Genomic DNA, 20,718 nt, shown 5'->3' on the forward strand with positions numbered 1-20,718 from the left:
ATTGTTAAATGCCTTTGTCAACTCATGGAACTAGGTCTCATTATTAGATTATGCTAGGAATTGGCAGTCTAGTTAACTGCAAATGTGAAATGCCCTATCTCCTTGTGGGCTACCAATGTAGAAGGAATTCAAATCCCTTTTCTGAGGCAAGCAACTATACATTTCTGGAAGCAACTGGAAGCAACTATACATTTCTAGTCTTTTGTTCTGTTGGAGACATCAGGTTATGGAGATTTCTATCCACCCATTCAAATCCTTCATGGCCAAAGATAGAATAAGACAACAGAACAGACATATCCATGGGGGGAAATGTCTAAGGAAGAAAAGGACCAGAACTTGAGGTACTCAGATCTCTGAACTGAGCACTCCCCCAAACTTAGTTTCTGCATACCCTTCTTTAGAGATGCCAATGATTTTCTCAGGCACTCACATAGCCTGAAGGACAGTATTATCAGTTCTTTCCCACATACAATTACACAGAACTCTAAGCCTTACTAATCTTCTATATTCTAAACCTTAACAGCAGTTTATATTAAGAGAAGGATGTCAGTGGAGGGGACGTAAGTTGTGTTCAGGGTTTCACAACCCCAGATTGCTTTAAAACCTTTACAATATTTAGTAGTGTAACAGCCTCCAAAAAGAAAAGCAAAATATATGATCTAGAACTAGACATACTGCTTCTTTTCTAGACTAAAAGGTATTTTATAAATTATCTGATATCTTTAAAACAGTTTCATATATTTCTTGTGAAAAGTTGGGCTACATGATGGTTATCTCAGAGCACAAATTTAATTTCAGAATAATAATGGATAAAATGTGTTAGGCCAACAATTAAGGGGGTAAACAAAGCCATATATATTTTAAATGTCACTATCAAGCACTAAAATATGGATTTGAGCATGATTTATTGTGCTGGATAATTGAGAAGAACTGATGAATGATGCTAAATTATTAATTTTCCCAGAGTGGGAGAGGCCACCACCTAGCGTCACATATTATAAATATTAAAGCCATCCCATCTTAAGGACTTATGGCGGCAATAAATTATAAGGACCACTATGGATCGATTCTGGGTTAATCATAACTCTTTGCACTGGTAATTCACAATCACTTTATCCTCCACTGACCATTAGTTTAAATCTTAAAGAAGTCAGCAGCACAGTGTGCAAGGATAGAATTTATTCTCCCACATTGTTCTCTGCTTTTTAATTTTAATTTGGTGAGCAACAACAAATTTTCATCCCGCAGTCTATTTTAATTCTATAAATTTCTACTTTGGTTTTAATCCTGAAAGTGAGAAATGTTTCTACAGCAATAGTCATAAAACCTGCAGGGTTCAAGAGCTCAGAATTCTATAAATTAGATATATAGGGGTTCCAATGATTTTGAAAATTAAGCCACCTGATTTTAAAAATCTCAGCTATTTGTTATCATAAGTTATGTTCACATAGCATCAATGAAGTTGTGTTCTTTTCACTGCTCTTCCCACATAATATGCTCTATTATTTTTACTTACAACATATTATTTCTCAAACTACATAAGCTATGTCTTGAAGTCAAAGGCTATCATCTCTCACACATTTTTCCTTTGGTAAATATTACTCAGGAATTTCTCTTTACTCTAGTTAAAAAAAAAAAAGTCATGGAAGATGGCCTTGAGTTCAAGTTAAAAATTTTCCCTAATAACTGGCATAATAGAGCAAGTTCTTTTACAGCATCTGTGAACTAGGTACTATAACATCAGCTCCCTCACTGTGGTATAAAAAACAAATACACAAATATTGGTTATTACCATGAGGAAGAAATGGAGGATGAGAGAAGCTATTCCCTCTTCCCCAGGGGGGAGATCCTACCTTACTCTTTGGTTTAAATGGCATTATTTCCATAATTGTTCTCACTGATTTTTCTATATGAAAAAAATCATTATTGCTGCCTCCCTATATCTATATATTTTGAAGTGAGCATTTAAGAAATTTGCTAAATTAAATATTTGCATGAGAAAAAAATATGGATTTTCAATTAAAACCAAAGTCGTTGTGATAACAGGTAATGATAAGTCTATTTTTGTGTGGCATGGGCTACTGCAGTTATTACAGGAGACTGTTGCCTAATAAAAAGTGTTTTCAGCATTAGGTCATGATGGAGATGTCAGAACAGGGGCATACAGGACAAGAGCACTCTACAGAGGAAGAGAAAGATGACATCATGTAGAACATGGGAAAGAGCATAGGTGTGGGTTTTCAAAACCCATTTTTTAATCCCTCACTTTTCTTGGCAAGAAATGCAAATATTTGAGAACATAACATTGACTATTTACAGTTCTTCACCTGACAGATGGAAAATTGCGGAAAACCAGAAGGTTAAAACATGCAGGAACAAAATGGTCTCCAAAGAGTATCTATGTTTAATCAGTGAGACACTAAAGACAAGATGGGGGGAGGTTATATTAAGGGGGGTTGGTACAACTGTTTCACTACCAGACTATTTGAGCAGGCTCTTCTGATCCCCTCCAATAAAAATTAAGTTCCCCTTTCTTTAAACCACTAGAGAAGTTCAAGCATATTTTATGGCATTTACCATAATATACGGTGCCTTGTCTTACCAGCTATATATTGCCTGACTGTCTCCACTAATGACTTGTTAAAATCCTGAGGACAGTGGCCCTTCAGGATCATCCCACATTGGTCAGAATCTTAAAATTAATGCCTAATGATCACTAGTGAAACAGTATTATAGAAAGAATTACTGTAGCAACAGAATAAACCCCAGGTCCTAGTCTAATCTCAGAAGTGAAAAATTCATCACAGGCCACTGGCAACTGAGCGCTATTACAGGGACATAGGTGTTGAGCTTCAATAGCTACCATGGTCCATCAGGCACCATAGCATTCTGGTAGCTCTGCTTTGGGGAGCAGAGCTGGATAATGTGGGAGATAAATTCATTTTGGATTCTTTTCTTTTTCTCACAAATACACCCAAATGCACTTTTCCCTTCTGTTTAAACTATTATGGAAAGTCCCACTAGCATGGAATACATGAGTAAATAAATCAGTGGTTCACTATTCAGTCCAAAATGACTTCAACAACAAAGACTAGTTGAAAATGTATAAGTAATACCCATCACCTAGTTGGGTGAATTAAAAATTCCCTCAGACAAATCTTCCATTATAATTTCATTGAAAAGTGACTTTGGGTTTTGTCAATATTTTCTAGATAGCTTTAATTTGTTGCTTAAAAATCATCCAAAAGACAATGTCTGTGTGTTTCACTAGATAAAAAAAGGTCTGTGATATTTTCAAAAGCTGAAATATTTTGGGTTATTATGCTACATTTAATTGGCCTTGCTAAAGGCTATAATCATGTGGTTTTGTTGGTTCACTTTTTAAAAATGCATTCTTTGTAACATTAGAATTATTAGAAGCATGTATATAATGGCTATGATAATGCTATTATACATTCAAATAGTGCTCTACAGTGCACAAAGCCAGAACACAATTCTAACAACTAGCCCTACTAGGCATTGCCTTGAGGATTATAAAGAAGCTGCAAAGGGATGTAGGTGTGACAGTGTGAAATGACAGTGTGAATGACAGTATGAAACAAGAGAACAGCAAAACCCAAAGTACATTGTTACAGAAAGTTTCATGGTCACTACTATTTATGTCAATGTCAGTTAGGCCCAGGAAGTTAAAATCAAATATGGAAGTTAGTGGTGAAGGGCAGGAGATTATGCCAGGCCCAAAGTGTGCCACTTTGGCATGTGGATTCTGTTGAGCTGTGGGCACTGAAAAAACAAATGCAGGGGATGCTTCCTCTGAACTCTTGTTTGCTTAAAGATAAATTCTTCAAAAAGAACTCAGTTGTGATAAAACCTTTCCTTGGGAGTTTCACCAGCCAGGGAAGATTGACTCCCATGACAGGAGAAAAGACTCAAAGTCAACACCACACCCAGACATACTTTCACACACCATGATGCCTCCTATCTCTATTCTTATCAGAGCCCCGCCATCTTCCCTAAAAATCATTAGCCTCCCCTTAGGCAACCTACACCCCTCTACTCTTTCTTATTTAATGATATTTAATCCTGAATTCTAAGCACCCCCTTTAATGACATGTTTTTCCCAGGGTGTCTCCCATGTATATATGAGGTAAACATATGATTAAGCTTAGGTTTATCTCTTATTAATCTTTCTTTACAGAGATCTCAGCTAAGAATCAGAAGGGTGGCAGTAAAATGCCCTCTTCCTCCACAGTGAGTAGTGCAAAAGATCAGCTAAAGGGAAGGACTGTGGGGTAACCCTGTAGGTGTGAACAGTCAATTCAGGGTGATCTAACCGGTTATTTTTCTCTCTCCCACATCAACACTCCAAAAATTTGTCAGTTTTTATAATAATAAGCCTCATGTATAAAAATTGTTCCTGATTATATGATTTCCTTTTATTAAAAAATTATTTAAAAATTGCTCTGCATAAGATGTCCAGATTTTCAACTTTCAAGATTTTTAAAATTCATATCCCCAAGCCTTCAGTAATAAACATTCCAATATGTTAAGTTTGGGGTTGTGTGAGGGAGCTTACAGGGTTGTGGGGGCTATATTTTTTATTGAGATAGCGTTGGTTTACAACACTGTATATGATTCAAAGGTATAGGATCACGCCCTTCAGATGTATGTGACACCTTACGCTTTTACACTTTTAAGTGTAAAACCACACCTTACACTTTTAAGACAAGACTCCCCTGGTAATTCTGTTAGTGTTGGTTTTAACATCAGATTTTCAGATGCACTGATCTATAGTAGTTTACATAATAATTGACCCTGAGTAGTTGCATTGAATGACTTCTTCAGAAAATAACTTACCTGTTTCAATATTCCATGGTTCCATTGGGGTTCACCCCCAACAAAAGATAGCAAATATCCACTAAGCACAGTAAACTGATCTGAAAAAATTGAGACCATGCATGATACTAATCTCTTTATTGAGATACAGTACTTAAATACATTATTTATATTTATATTTTATTTCCATTCTTTTGTTTTAGAGGATAAACTCTAACTTTTATTTAATTAATCAATTAATTAAGCATCACTGTACATCCCTACAAGTGTTTGGAAGTATAGGATCTCCCTTCAGGTGTTGGTTCCCAGCGTTCCCACCACCAAAGCACCCAAAGTCCTCTACTACAGTCCTCTGTGCTCTCTCCCACCCTGGTCTTCCCATTCTTTTTTAAATATCAGAAAAATAAAAGTACCTATTTTCTCCAGTCCCAATAAAATATAGCCTTATATTTTTCTAGTTTTGTGGGGATTTAAAATTTTCATTTGTTCATTATAATTATCTAATTACACTACACCAATTTATTTTGTATGTGGTGTGTCATAGTTCTCTAACATTGACATCTTTGAAATAATCACCTATCTCTCATTTTTTAAATATTTCATATTTGTTATGTTGACTTGAATTGTGACCTTTGTTATATTGTCTTTATATGACATTTATATACATTAACTTTATTTTTAATTAATGATATCCCATTACTTTACATCTTTATTTTTTCACAATATGGAATTTCTCTCCTGAGGTATAATCACCATAACTTAACAGTTTTGTAGGTTTTTGTCTATTCTGCTGATTTTCTAATCTTAAAGAAACTCCAGATATTTTAAAGTTTGGGTTTTTCTTTTTTAGCAAAATTTATTTATGCATACTGATGAGGGGAGAGGCGGGTGAGGCAGGAGAGGTCTGTCTCGCCATGTGGGAATCTCCCTGGCCAGCCAGCATTCCAACCGGCACTGCAAAAGCTATGGACAGCTTCACAGCACTGCGTTCAACCTGCTGCGCCATCGGGGAGGCCCCTATTTTAAAGTTTTAAACATTTTTCATTATTTAGTTTTGTAATTCTCCACTCATTTTGTTGTTCTAAAAATTCCTTTGCTAGTCTCAACTGTTTTCCTCCTAGTAAATATGCAAAAACTAAATAAATATTAAATCATTCTTTGGACATTTTAATTACATTATAGTAAGTATAAAACCTGAAGAAAACTCGGATTCCTTCGTAATTGGGCAACTTTTCTTTTAGGAACATCTTATCTATGAACAAACTCAAGCCTTTAGCAAATGTTGAAGTTTTCTTAGTTCCTTCCTATACACTTACCTTAAAATTTATTCCTAGGGGCCTCCCCTGGTGGCCCATCACGGTTCATTCCTGGCTGATGGCGAGGGTTCCACAAAAACAAACAAACAAACAAAAAAAATATTCCTAGGTATTTACATTTAGTGAAAATAGATTTTTCTAGATAAGCAATTGATTTGCAAAAAAACATGATTGCATAAGCTAAAATAATTACAATCATGTTGAGTTTGAGGGTAATATTAGGTATCATTTCCTTGACTTTAATGTTAATGTCGTTAGCATTTCAGCTTCCAATAGGTTGAGGTAATTCTGTTTCTCATTAAAGAAGGATCTTTAGATAGATAGACAGATTGATTATAGATAATGGTTTTCAATTTTGTCAAATGTCTTTTGATATCTTTGAAAAAGATCATTTAAAATTCTTATAAAGCATCAGTAATAAGGTTTATTATCCCAAAAGCTTTTATAATATTGAGTCAGTATTTTCATGTTTTAAATAATGGTAAATCATTGTTTTAATGTACCAGTAAGATCATTTCCTGTTATTCTTTGGTGAATAAGACAGATTTTTTAATGTTTCTCAAACGTTACTATCAAGGTTATTTAGTTCTTTGTGCTAGACAAGTTTCTACATCTCTTTGAGAGAATTCAGTAATTTCTCTTCTCCCAGGAAATTATCAAAGGTGTTGATACTTTAATTTTATTCCTGTAGACAGGGATGTTTAGGGGCTGCAGCCAGTACCACAGATGGCCAGTCTGCCACTGGGATGCAGGCCTTCTCATAACATCCTTTCTCAATCTTGGTCTCCACCAAAGACCAGAGTTTTACAACCTAGATCCCAACATCCCATGAAGTGCTTTTGTTTGTAATTGACTTCCAAATTGTTGTTTTTGTTGGGGGATGAAGGTGGGATACCTCCTCCTGTTCCCTGATCCTGTTGACATCAGTGCCTCTAATTACATATTTTTTTCCCCTAATCAGATTTATTAGGAAATTACTTTCCTTCAAACAACCAAAAAAATGAATATTTAATTTCATTATTGATTCTATTTATGAAATCATTAAGTCCTATATTTATATGTAGTAATTTTATAAATTAACTTTATTGGTTTTTATTTTTAAGTGTATGAATAGGGATTTGAGTGGTTAATGAAGGAAAAATGATAATAACTAAAACATATTGTAAACAACCCAGAATAAAGTTGCATTCTCTTAATGATGACTAAAAAAAGGTTACATACTTTGGTGGTCAGAATTTTACAGGGACTACACCTGAGAGGAAAAAGCATGCTTTGTACAAAAAGGAAGAATGATGTAATATATATATAGATATATATATAAATTTAATTTAATTTAAAAAGGTTACATACTAATTATTTTCTTCTTTACAGTGCCCTCCAAGTACAGTTGTATAATTAACATAGGTTATACATGCCAATGGATTAACTTACAAGGACATAAGCTCTTGCCAGGTAGACAGCTTAGTTCTTTCACTTCACTGTGAGCTGGATTGCTTATATTCATTTAGAATATAAGCCATTGACAAGAAGATGGTCCCATCCTGGATTGGTGCAGAAATCTACCAGTCTTAGAAATCTAATAATCTAAATTTGCTAATATCTCATAGCAACACAAAAGCATAGCTCATAGTGTCCCAGAGAGATAGGCTCATTATAAGAATTACAGCATTCAGAGAAACTCAAAGACATGGCTTCTTTTCATCCATTTATTGTTCTCTTGATCCAGATGACTTTTACTACATAGAAGTCATTTTACTGTAAGCAATATTGCCTGGAAACATAATTAACAATCCGATTTTATCACATTTCCAGGAGAACAGATCTATAAACTAATAAAAAGCCAAATTATCACTTAGAATATATGTCTACTTCTAAATACAGATCCTATCAAATTTTGCACAATTAATTATATACTGTCTACTAGTTTTTATCCTGCCTATAGAACTTAAAATTCCTACCTTAAATTTACTATACTTGTCTTTTGTTCTCCGTATCTTCACAGGTAAAATATGGAAATTATGCTTTTGTATGGGATGCAGCTGTATTGGAGTATGTAGCAATCAATGACCCAGATTGTTCCTTTTACACCATTGGGAATACTGTTGCAGACCGGGGATATGGAATTGCACTGCAACATGGCAGCCCTTACCGAGATGTCTTTTCACAAAGGTAAGATTTGTATGTGGTAAGGAAAGAGAAAATATAGAAAAAGGAAATCAATTTTTAAACATATTTAGTTTATTATATTTTCTTTTCTTTGAGGAATCATCATAAATAACAACAAAATATGCCACTATAGCAGTTGCTCTTAAATGATGTACCAAAGCATTGTTTTTCCCACAAAAAATATAAAAATATTGGTGTATAAATTGGTTTCATTCACAAAAATTGATATGTAAAATAAATTATGTGTTTTAATAATTTTCTTATAATTTCATTGAGTACTTTGACTCTGATTTCTTATAGACTATCAATGACATACACATAGCAAATATAACTCATTTCTAAGAATATTAAAGCATAAAATAAACCTTAGAAAATAGTTAAAGTTCTAATACACTAAAGCACATAGTTACAGGGATGTTTTCATCTCAACTTTGCAAAAGGAAAAGGTAAGAATTTCAGTGTTGCATACTTGGTGGCAAAACATTATGTGAGACTTGGTCATGAAAATTCAGGACTTTGTGTTAAGAAATTATGTCCATTCTCAAATCATAACTTTTTATTATAACTTGTTTCAAAAAGGTTTTGAAATGTGTACTTTAGGTTAGTATTGTTTTTAGTGGAAGGTCTTTCTCCTTCTACTCATTTCACTTGAAAGAAATTGATAGTTTCCAAACAAGGATGGACCTAAAAAAGAGTACTATCTTTCAGGTTTCAGAAGTATATTCTATTTGACACTGATAGTAGCAGACTTCAATAATTTTCTAGATATTCTTTTAACTATTTTCCAAGAGCTGATACCAGACTAAGATAGCTGTTATAGACAGTACTGTGGTCTCAATGTCAAGTTATTTGAATTGTATTCCTCCAAGTTTCAAGGTAATAAAGGCAGGTATTTTGTGTTTAACAAAATAAAACAAAACAAAAATAGTAGTTTAAATTTATGTTATAACTCTTCCATTAGTTAAAAATTGAGGCCTCATTATCAGTGAAATTTAAATTAACTCTCAGGTCATGTACTAGTCAATCCTTTTGTGTAACAAACAACTCAAAATATTAGTGACTTATAAAATAGACATGTGTCATTTATAAAATACAAGAGTTATAATATGTCTAAGTTCTCTTGCAAGTTATAGGTCAACTGTAGATATCTTCTTTAATCTTTTCTAAATTTTTCTTGAGGTACCATTGGTTTACATTATTGGTCATTGTGTATTAAAAGTATAGGCTCTCCCCTCTCAGGTGTTGTAACCACACCGCAGTCACCAGCAAGAAACCCATAGTCCACCAAAATAGTCCATTTTACTCCTTCTCCACCTTACTCTCATCACTTCCTCTACCATTCCCCCGCTGGTAGCCTCAGTACTATAATCCAACTTCCAAGGTTAGTTCCTAGTTTTGTCTTATGTGTCTTATCTGACCCTTTTTATGGTTTCTCGGTATCCCATATATTCCACATGTAAGTGATAACCACCTGGCATTTGTCTTTCTCCTTCTACTCATTTCACTTAGCATAATCCCCTCCAGCTTTGTCCATGTTGTCACAAATGGTAAAAGTTTATCTTTTTTGATACCTGAACAGTATTCCATATCATCCTGATCCACTCATCTGTATTTGGGCACGAGGTTGCTATGTAAATAGTGCTGCAATCGGGCTTCCCCGGTGGCGCAAGCGGTTGAGCGCTGGGTTTGGAAGTTGCCCGCAGCCTCTGCTGCACCGGTTGAATCCCTGGCTGCTCCCCGGCCACCGGAGGAGGGTCCCGCATGGCGCGCAGCTAAGACCTCTCCTGCCGCCCACTGCTCCCCTCAGCAGTGTACTTCGGTCTTTCTGCCTGTTCTGCCCCCTGCTCTGACTCTGGTGAATTCTCTCACCCTCCCGCGCTTCTGTATGTATGTATGTATGTATCAATCAATCAATCAATCAATAAATCTTTAAAAAAATATAGTGCTGCAATGAACATGGGAGTGTGCATTTCCCTTTGAATTGGTACTTTTGGATTCGTCAGGTAGATACCTAGAAGTATGATTGCTAAGGCTTATGGAAGTTCCAGGTTTTTTTATTTGTATGTATTTGATATCATTGTTCTTTTTTAAAGATTTATTTATTTATACAAGAACTGGGGTACAGGCCAAAGTGGCAGGAGGGTGAGAGGATTCACCAGAGACAGAGCTGGGAGCAGAACAGGCAGATCTACTGAAATACACTGCTGAGGGGAGCAGCAGGCCAGACAGGAGAGGTCTGTTGCGCCATGTGGGTATCTCCCTGGCCAGCCAGGAATCGAACCTGCACCACAGAGGCTGCAGACAGCCCCACGGTGCTGCACTCAACACCCTGCACAGCGCAGAAGGTCCCTATCATTCTTCATTTTTAAACAATGTTTGCTTCCCCGCCCCAACCTCAGGTGTAGTCCCCATAGAAATTCCATTTTTAATCTTTTGTTTTTCATAGGCTGGGTCAGTCTACGTTCCATTCTCACCAAAAAGTGTAAGAGGGTTCCTTTTTCTGAAGATCCTCACCAGCACTTTCTTTTTTTATCTTTATGATATTTCCCATTCTCACAGGTGTGAGGTAGTATCTCATAATGGTTTTGATTTGTATAGCCCTGATAATAGTGATGACAATGAACATTTTTTCATGTGTTGTCATTTGTATGTCTTCTTGGAAGAAATGCCAATTTAGCTTTCCTCCACTTTTTAAAATTGATTAATTATTTTTTCTTGCATCTTTGCAGTCCCCATAGTTTTCAGGTCACCTTATCACCTGTGAACCATTACCATATTCCCTTTTGTCCTTCCCTCCCCTGTTTTGACCCCTCTCACTCCCTCCTTTACTGTATGCCTCAACAGGGTAAGTTGTTTTATTTTTTGTTGAGTTTTATGTGTTTTTTTTTCTATATTTATGTTATCAGCCTCTTGTCAGATGCATGGTGTGCAAATATTTTCTTTCATTAGTAAGGGTGTCTTTTTGTTTCATGACAGTTTTTTTTTTTTAAGATTTATTTATGAATATAAGAGCAGGGGTGCAGGCCAAAGGTGGGAGAGGGAGTGGTTGGTGAGAAGATTCACCAGAGACAGAATGGGGAGCAGAACAGGTGGATCTACTGAAATACACTGCTGAGGGGAGCAGTGGGCGAGACAGGAGAGGTCTGCTGTGCCATATGGGTTACCTCCCTTGCTGGGGATCTTACTTGTGCTGCACTGGGTAGCAGATAGCTTCATAGTGCTGAAACTTAACCCCTTGAGCCACCTGGAAGGCCCCTTCATGACAGTTTATTTTGCTGTGCAGAAACATTTTTAGTTTGATGTAGTTCCAATTGCTTATAGTCTCTTGTTTTCTTTACTGCTGGAGAATGAATACCCAAAGATGTCTCCGATGCCTATGATCTGAAGTGTTTTTCCTGTGTTTTCTTTTATATGCTATACGGTTTCAGGTCTTACATCCTACTATTCTATCCAAGTTGTATTGATTTTTGTGTCGTGTATGAAATAGTGGTTTAGTTTTTCTTTCATATGCAGCTGTTTGGTTTCCCAGCACCACTCATTGAAGAGGCTTTCTTTGCTCCAGTTTATAGTCTTAACTCCTTTGTTGCAGATTGACTGTCCATACAGCTATGGCTTAATTTCTATACAGCTTCTTGTTCTAAAGTGAAATAGCAACCCAATCTAAGACATTCTATTTTCATTATGAAGAGCAGTGGCAAAGGAAGCTGGCAGTGCCTAATTGCTGGAGATGGCATATATTTCATCTATCTACAGACCACTAGTGTAAAAGAATCTCACTGCCAATTTCAAACTCATTAGGAGGGGCAACTGCACTTTACATAAAGAGAAGGGAGTAGCCATTATGAACAATAATACAATCCACTGGTGATCCCTTATAACTCTGCAAAGAAAAAATATGTATAAGACAAAAATGAAATATGCATAATTTAGAAGTAAAATATTGAGGTATAAATAGTTATTAATCAATCAAAACATATTATTGATTGTTAGAATCCAAGAGGAACACATTGGAAAACCAGGTATGCTACAGGAAATCTACTTTTAAAGGCACTTGAGATATAGTTGAAGCTATAAGTTCAATGTACCTGAAACAATTAAAAATATGCATATTTCTATCAGTGCTTGCTTACATGCATACATATATATGCACAATATCAGTATTTCTTATTTATATTTCATTAAAGAGATAATGGAATAGTTGAATTGAGTATATATTTATTGAATTGAATATGAATTGAATATATATTTATTACATCATCCTTAATTTTTTGTACAATGTATGATTTCCTGTGAAATTCCCAGCACCAGTTCACCAATGCAACATCCTCATGGCCCCTTGTGCTCTTCCCACCCCTGTCCTGATCCCTCTTCCCCCTCTCCCCTACAGAATGCCTCTGGTCTATGGTTGCCTGTTGATTTTGATTTTTACTTTATTATAGTTATTTTTTTCCTGATCCCTTATTTGGTTCCTCTGTATCCCTCCTATAAGTGAGACTGTCCAGTATTTTTCTTTTTCTTTCTGGCTTATTTCACTGAGCATAATCCCTTCCAGCCCCATCCATGTTGCTGTGAATGGAATGAGTTCATCCTTTTGGATTGCTGAGTAATATTCCATAGTGTATATATAACACATCTTCTTGATCCAGTCATCTATTTTGGGTATTTGGGTTATTTTCATAGCTTACCTATTGTAAATAGTTCTGCAATGAACATAAGAGTGCAGGTTAATTAGATGTAGTTTACAAGGTCACTAACATGACTATAATATCTGTTTAAAATTTGTCATTACCCTATGTATAGAAAAAGTAGCACAAATGATAGAGTGTTATGAATTGTGTTATTCCTAACTTACTGAGATTTTATAGCATAGCCAAAAAAAAAGATTTGTCATTCATTGAAAGCTTACTATGTGCCAGGTACTTTTCTAAGTGCTTTAACTATATTATTAGCTCATAATAAATAAACTATATTATTAGTTCATCATTTTATAAATGAGGAAACTGAGTCATAGAAAATATTAGCAGTTTCTCAAGGTTGTAATGCTAATAAGTGACAGATCCAGGTTTGAAGTCACACTTCAAACACAACTAGTCCAGATCCTACTCCCACAAGTCTAGGCACCTGTGCCAGTATGCCCCAGGATAAGAAACATGCAAACTGTCTTCAGCTTGCTCAGGTAGCTACCTTCTCTCATATTTCAATGTGAATGGACATTTTAGTTTACATGAAATTTAAGCTGCCAGCAGTGAGATGAGGAGGCAGATTCATTTAAAGTTGAAACTATGTTACATCAGCTGATAAGAAGTAAACAACAAATGTATTGAAAATTGAAAGCTGTGGAAGGATACTGCAATTATTTCTCCTCCTTCTTATCTCCTTTTACTGCAAATAGCTTGAGACTGTACTTGACCAAAACTTTAATTCTTCTTATGTGGAAGTTTCCATTTATGATGACTTTTTAATTGGTGGAATTAATAATTGTCTCTTATCTATTTCATTTCATAGTTCTTTGAGCAGCTGAAACTGCCATCATAATTGGTCAGATTTCTATTCACAGGGTAAATGCTTATTAATATGAAACAGAACTTACTGTTTCTGGAAGTAAATTATAAGTAAGATAAAAATATAAGATTTTAATATGGAATACTATTTAGGAATCCATATAACCCAGAATGACAAGTCTAACAGAAGCACTGATAACTTTTGTCTTAATGAATATGGGTTCCTGCATTGGCACCTACTTTAAAAGAGAAAGCCTTAAAGTCTGCATTTACTTAATTTTCTTAACAACCCATTCTACAACAATTGTTTTACTATGTATTTTTATAATAATGCCAGAAACTCTTGGAAATTATTTAAATCCAGCATGTTTTTAATAATATCTACACAAACACACACACACACACACATAAAAATACTGGTCTCAGAAAACACATATGCAAGGTATGCCATAAAGATACTCTTTTATTTAAATATTTATTTTATTTATTTATGAATACCAGAGCTGTGGTATAGGCCAGAGGTGCGGGAGTAAGGGGAGGGATGTGAGAGAATTTACCAGAGAAAGAGTGGGAGGCAGAAGAGGCAGATCTACTGAAATAGATCTCCCCTCCACTGCTGAGGGGAGTAGTGGGTGAGATGGAAGAAGTCTGCTGTGCCACCTGTGGCTTATATCCCTGGTTGGGGATTGAACTTGTGCTGCTGTGGCTGCAGATAGCTTCATAGTGCTGAGACTTAACCCCTTGCGCCACCAGGGAGGACCAATAATGATATTCTTATACCACTGTACATTTGTAAGACATGCAGACATCCAGGGGGAAACTGGAAAAAAAAAAAAACTATGTTTTTTTTTTTCTGTTCTGATATGTTTTCAGTCTTTTTTTCCCCAAAATAATGATCTCTGTAGTAACATTTCTTATTCTGATTGTTTTTTCTAACATTTTTGTTTGTATTAATTAATTAACAACAGTCTGCAGCTTTCCTATAAAATCATCATGGTCCTTCCAGGCAGTCTCTTCTCTCTAATCTTTGAGTTTATCCACATGAACTTTACTAATGTGAATTTCTTTTATTATCTTTTTTAACAACTGTCAAAATTTGCCAAACATATCACCTCCCAGTCAGAATATATCAGTGAGTGCCATTTATTGTTTTAATAAGAACTATACACCAGAATAGAGGAAAAGGGAAGCAAACATGATTTTGAAATCTTTAATCTTGACGACTGAGTGATAGGGAAGTCATTAAGAGAAGGAAAGCCAAGAGAGAAAACTTTGTTTTGTAGTGCAATTGCTCATTTTGGCTTAGGCACATTGTGTTTGAGCACTGAAAGATCATGAGAAATTTAGAAAACAGGACAGGCAAATGTGAAGGCAGGACAAGATCATGAGGCAGAGACTGGAGTGATGGATATAGACTTGGGCAATTGTTCCAATAAGATAATGAAAGCCAGAGACATAGCCCAGGTTCAGAACAAAGAAATAAAAAGGTTGTGGGCCTCTCGGGTGGTGCAGTGGTTGAGCGCTGGGCTACGAAGCAGCCTGCAACTTCTGCAGCGCGAGTTTGATCCCCGGCCACCAGTGAGGGTCCCACATGGCGCGCAGACGTCTCCTGCTGCACCCGCTGCTCCCCTCAGCAGTGTGTTTTGTCAGTCTGCCTGTTGTGTTCCCCGCTCTGGCTCTGGTGAATTCCCTCACCCTCCCGCACTTTTTTTTTTTTTTTTAAAGATTTATTTATTTAGTTATACAAGCACTGGATACAGGCAGAAGGCGGGAGAGTGAGAGAATTCACCAGAGCCAGAGCGGGGAGCAGAGCAGGCAGACCGATGAAGTACACTGCTGAGGGGAGCAGCAGGCGGCAGGAGAGGTCTGCTCGCCTGGTGGCCGGGCATCAAACCGGTGCTGCAAAGGCTGCGGGCAGCTTCCCAACCCAGCGCTCAACCGCTGCGCCACCGGGGAGGTCCCTTCCCACGCTTCTGACTGTACCCAGTGCTTGTATATTAAATAAATAAATAAATAAATAAATAATTTTTAAAAAAGAAATAAAAAGGTTGAGACAAAAACTTGTTTTCCAATGCCCATCTTCTGCTTTCCTCTCCTTTCCATTCCAGTCACAAATATACTTTAATCTCTTAGCACATGACATTTAGGGACATGGTTATCCAACCTAAACCTATGAAAACCTATCCAAATCTCACACATTCTGTAGGTTCCAGCTCAATGCTCATTGTCAGCATAAGTCCTCCCTAGAAAATTCAGCTCTTATCAAACCCTTCGTTGTGTTTCTGTATTTTACATTCTCTGAATCTTACAAGTCACATTTTTATTAATCATTTCATGTCTCCATACATTCACATTTCAAATAGGTTCTAAATTCTTATCACACAAAGAATAGCTAAGCTTATCTTTTTTGCCTCCTTTTTTAATCTATCCCTATTAGATGTTCAATAAATATATCCTAGTAGATGTTGAATAAATTCTTATTAAGTAGTGTTTGAAGGGAAAATAGACAATCCTGTTCTCAGTTCTGATTAAGGCATGTAAGTTACTAGAAATAGGATTTATATTTTTTCATTCATTGAACAAATATCTGTCGAGCCACTACTTGGTGCTTGATAGTGTTTTTCCCTAAAGGTAAAATAGTAAGATTGACAAAGTTATTTTTCTAGAGCTTACATTTTACCGGAAGTTTGGAGGAACAATTATGCAATCAATAAGAATATATTGGGCGCAATGGGTTAAGACGCAACCTATGAAGCTGTCTGCAGCCACTGCAGCACGAGTTCGATCCCTGGCCAGGGAGCCACCCACATGGCGCAGCAGACCTCTCCTGACACCCTCTGCTCCCCTCAGCAGTGTATTTCAGTCAGTCTGCCTGTTCTGTTCCCCACTCTGTCACTAGTGAGTCCTCTCTTCACCCACCCCCACACCTCTGGCCTCCACCCAAATACTTCTATACAAAAATAAAATTAAAAATTAAAAAAAGACAAGAAAATAAGAAAATAAACAGAATAATCTCATATTGAAAAAGTTATAAAATCCTTTTGCACTATGTTAACCTAGTGTCTCAAACAGCGTGTTGCCTATAGAAACAAAACAATACTATTTAGTATATTGGATGGAAGTTTCCCAGATTTTCACCTAAGCTTACCTCCAATTTGGTCATTATCTTTATTCCAGTAAAATATCATTTATTTTTCTTTTATTTGCAAAATAATTCCTTGTAAATAGAGACTTTGATTTTTATATTCACTAAATTTTATGTTTTCCACGGACAGTGAAGAAAAATTTACTAATAAAATAAATTTTTGTTCAAAGAAGAAAATGTATTTTCCACCAAATCCCTAAAGCTATGTTTCCAGGGCTTTCCCCTGCATGAAGGTGTAAAGCTTATAGTCCCTTATTAGCTTAAAATCATGCAGAATTAACTAAAAAAAGTGATAAATTGTCATCTGTTTCATAGCCATCTTTATCCAATTTACTGTGAGAAAACAAAATCCCTGAGAAGAGAACAAAATGAGTCCTAGTCCAATAGTTACAGTGTATCAAAGTTTGGGATAAAAGCAATTCCAGATTTCCCTATTGCCCCTCTGTGTACTTCCTCCTACAGCCATAAACTAATAACCTAAAATCTAAGTCCAGTTCTAAAACTATGAGATGTTCAAAAATGAAGTAGATATGTAAGCATTCAACTGATACCATGAAGACAGAAAGAAAAGCAGGAAATAAAAATGCTACTACTAGGTTTTCATTTCAACCTTTCCCACCTCTCTTAATTCATTGATGGTGCTGTAGGGCACCTGGTGTCCTGGTGCTCACCTCTTCCTCAGGACCTTTGTTCCTGCACTCACATTTCCACTATTATTCAATTTCTGTCTCAGTTCAAATAGACTGGTATAAGGTGCAATTCAGACATTTTTATTGTCAGATTCCATTCTTTCCTCAGACAGATATCAGCACTGAGGAGATGCTCACCTATTAATTATGAAGTAAAAAAATAAATAACACTAGGGCCTCCCCGGTCGCGCAGCGGTTGAGCGCTGGGTTGCGAATCTGCTCGCAGCCTCTGCAGTGCCAGTTCAATCCCTGGCCAACGGGCAAGTGTCCCACATGGCGCACAGACTTGCCTGCTGCTTGCTGCTCCCCTCAGCAGTGTTATTTCGTCAGTCTACCTGCTCTGCTCTCCCCTCTAGCTCTGGTGCATTCTTTCACCCTCCCGCAATTCTGACTGTATAATAAAATAAATAAACTTTTAAATAAAGGTCGTATAAATAAATAAATAAACCTTTAAAAAATAAATAAATAAATAACACTAAATAAATAAGTAAAATAATGTAGGCACATGTTTAAATCAATAAATTCATTAATTTTCTTTTGAGATTATAATCCTTTTATATAGGGGAATTAAATGTCCTTTTATTTAGGAAGTTAACACTTTTTTTAAATAAATTTGATTTATTTATTGAAATAATAATATTTTCTTATGGTTAAAATATCCTCCTGCCATTCAGTTCCTTTCTCCAGACTGAGATCTTGCTTATTTTCCCAAATATGTTTTGTGCCCAATAATATATCCATAAGCCATGTTGGGCCTTGTGTTACTGGAGTAAAATGATTTATATCATTGCATCTACTTTGGGATTATAAATTCAAACTTCTACAAATGTATGTTTTCACACCATGCCCACCACCGCGCCCCAATAATCATCCACCAGGTTTCACTGGGCCCCCTTCTGATCTGAAGTCTGTGAGTGTACTACCACCACTCTTTCTCCTTTTTGTCAGTTATTCAATCAGATGTCAGGGTTTATTATTGGTTTTCTCCTGTCAGACTCTACGTTTGATTTCTCTATATTCCAGATATAAGTGAAATTACACTATTTGTCTTTCTTCTTCTGATTTACTTTGCTTAGCAGTTTACTTTCCAGTTCCATTCAGATTATCAAAAATGGCAGGAGTTCATCTTTTTTAAGGCTGAGAAATATTCCCTCAATAATTCTGATCCAGGGCCTACCTGGTGGCACAGAGGGTTGAGCGCAGAGAGTTGAGACTGTGAAGCTGTTGTCCTCAGCCTCTGCAGCGCAGGTTTGATTCCTGGCAGCCAGGGAGATACCCACATGGTGCAGCATAACTCTCCTGTGTCGCCCGCTGCTGCCCTCAGCAGTGCTTTCAGTCTGTCTGCCTATTCTGTTCCCCACTCTATCTCTGGTGGATCCTCTCACCCTCCCATGCCTCTAATCTGTACCCCAGTTCTTGTATAATTAAATAAATCTTAAAAACAAACAAACAAACAAATAAATAATTCTGATCCATTCCTCAGTCCTTGGGCACTTCATTTGTTTCCATAAATATCTCTTATAAATAGGGCTACAGTAAACATATGAATGCATATATACCTTCATATTAATGATTTTATGATCTTCAAGTAAGTGGGATTATTAGGTCATATGATAGATCTATTTTTCATATTTTGAGAACCCTATATTCTGTTTTCCATAGGGGTTGAGTGAGTTTACATTACCACCAAAAGTGTAGAAGGGTTCCGTGTTCCCCAATATCTCCAGACACTTCTTTCTGGTCTTTTGATAAAGGTCATTTTCATAAGTGTGAAGTATAATCTCATTAATGTTTTGATTAATATTCACCTGATGATAAGTGATGATGAGCTTTTTTTTTTTCCATGTGCCTGTTGGTCCTCTGTATGTCTTCTTTAGAGAAGTGTCTGTTTGGTTTTTAGAACTATTTTTTCATTGGTAACTGTTTTCATTTTGTTCAGTTGCACAAGTTCTTTATATATTTCTGATATCAGCCATTTGTCAGACGCATTATGTGCAAATACAAATGTTTTCTCCCATTCAATAGGGTTTCCTTTTTTTGCTAATAGTTTTTTTTTTCCACTGTGCAGAAGCTATTTAGTTTTATATAATCAAATTTGTTTATATCTGATTTTGTTACTCTTGCTGTTGGAAATGAATTCCCAAAGACATCTCTGAAGATAATGTCATAGACTGGTTGCCAACATTTTCCTTAACATATTTTGTAGTTCCAGATCGTGTATCCATGTCTTTACTCCATTTTGATTTAATTTTTGCATAAGGTATGAGATGGCATTCTATTTTCATTTTCTTTCATGAGGCTATTCAATTTTTCAGTGCTATTTGTTGAAGAGATTCCACTTTCTGCAATGTACACTCATGGCTCCTTTCTTGTATAGTAACTATCTGTTGGGTTTATTTCTAGACTTTTGATTCTTTTCCACTGGTCTGTGTTTTTGTCCCAGTACCATACTATTTTGATTGCTATAGCTTGTAGTGTTGTTTTGAAATCTGGGCGTTTGACACCACTACCTTTCCTCTTCTTCGTCAGGATTTTTTGGCTTGCCAGGGTCTTTCATGGTTCCATATGAATTTCAATATTGTTTGTATTATTTCTTTGATTAATACCATTGGAGCCTTGATAAGGCATGCATTGAAACTACATTTTGTTTTGGGTAGGAAGTTCATTTTAACAACACTTGATCTTCCAATCTGTAAACAGGGAATATCTTTCCATTTTTTGTGTGTGTCTTCTCTTTCTTTTTACAATGTCTTATAGTTTTCATTGTATAGTTCCCTCACCTCCATTTTTAAGGTTACCCATATGTATTTAATTTTTTTTACAGTTATGAATAGGATTGTTTTCTCAGTTATTTTTCCTCTTCTATCTCTATTGTTGGCGTATATAAAGAACTGATTTTTGAAGATTTTTTTATTATTTTTTTTACTTATGAGAACATTAGTGTTCTACCTATCTGGTATCACCACCATAGAAACCATAGGATACCCACCACCAAATCACCCACAGTCTACCACCATAGTGTTTTCTGTTTCCTTCCCTCTTTTCTCTTATTTCCCTCACCACTG

General features: G+C 36.0%; 1 protein-coding gene across 1 annotated transcript in view; it reads left to right on the plus strand.

Annotated features, from left to right (window-relative positions):
- The window catches only part of GRID2 (glutamate ionotropic receptor delta type subunit 2), a 1,708,541-nt gene that overhangs the window by 1,535,641 nt on the left and 152,182 nt on the right, over positions 1-20,718 (plus strand). Inside the window, exon 14 of the mRNA XM_037529328.2 lies at positions 8,155-8,321. Coding sequence (XP_037385225.2) covers positions 8,155-8,321 — 167 coding nt within the window. The remainder of the gene's footprint in view (positions 1-8,154; positions 8,322-20,718) is intronic.

Source organism: Talpa occidentalis, unplaced genomic scaffold (genome assembly GCF_014898055.3).
Source record: "Talpa occidentalis isolate TD23 unplaced genomic scaffold, MPIMG_talOcc4v2.1 talOcc4.6, whole genome shotgun sequence".
Lineage (NCBI taxonomy): Eukaryota > Metazoa > Chordata > Mammalia > Eulipotyphla > Talpidae > Talpa > Talpa occidentalis.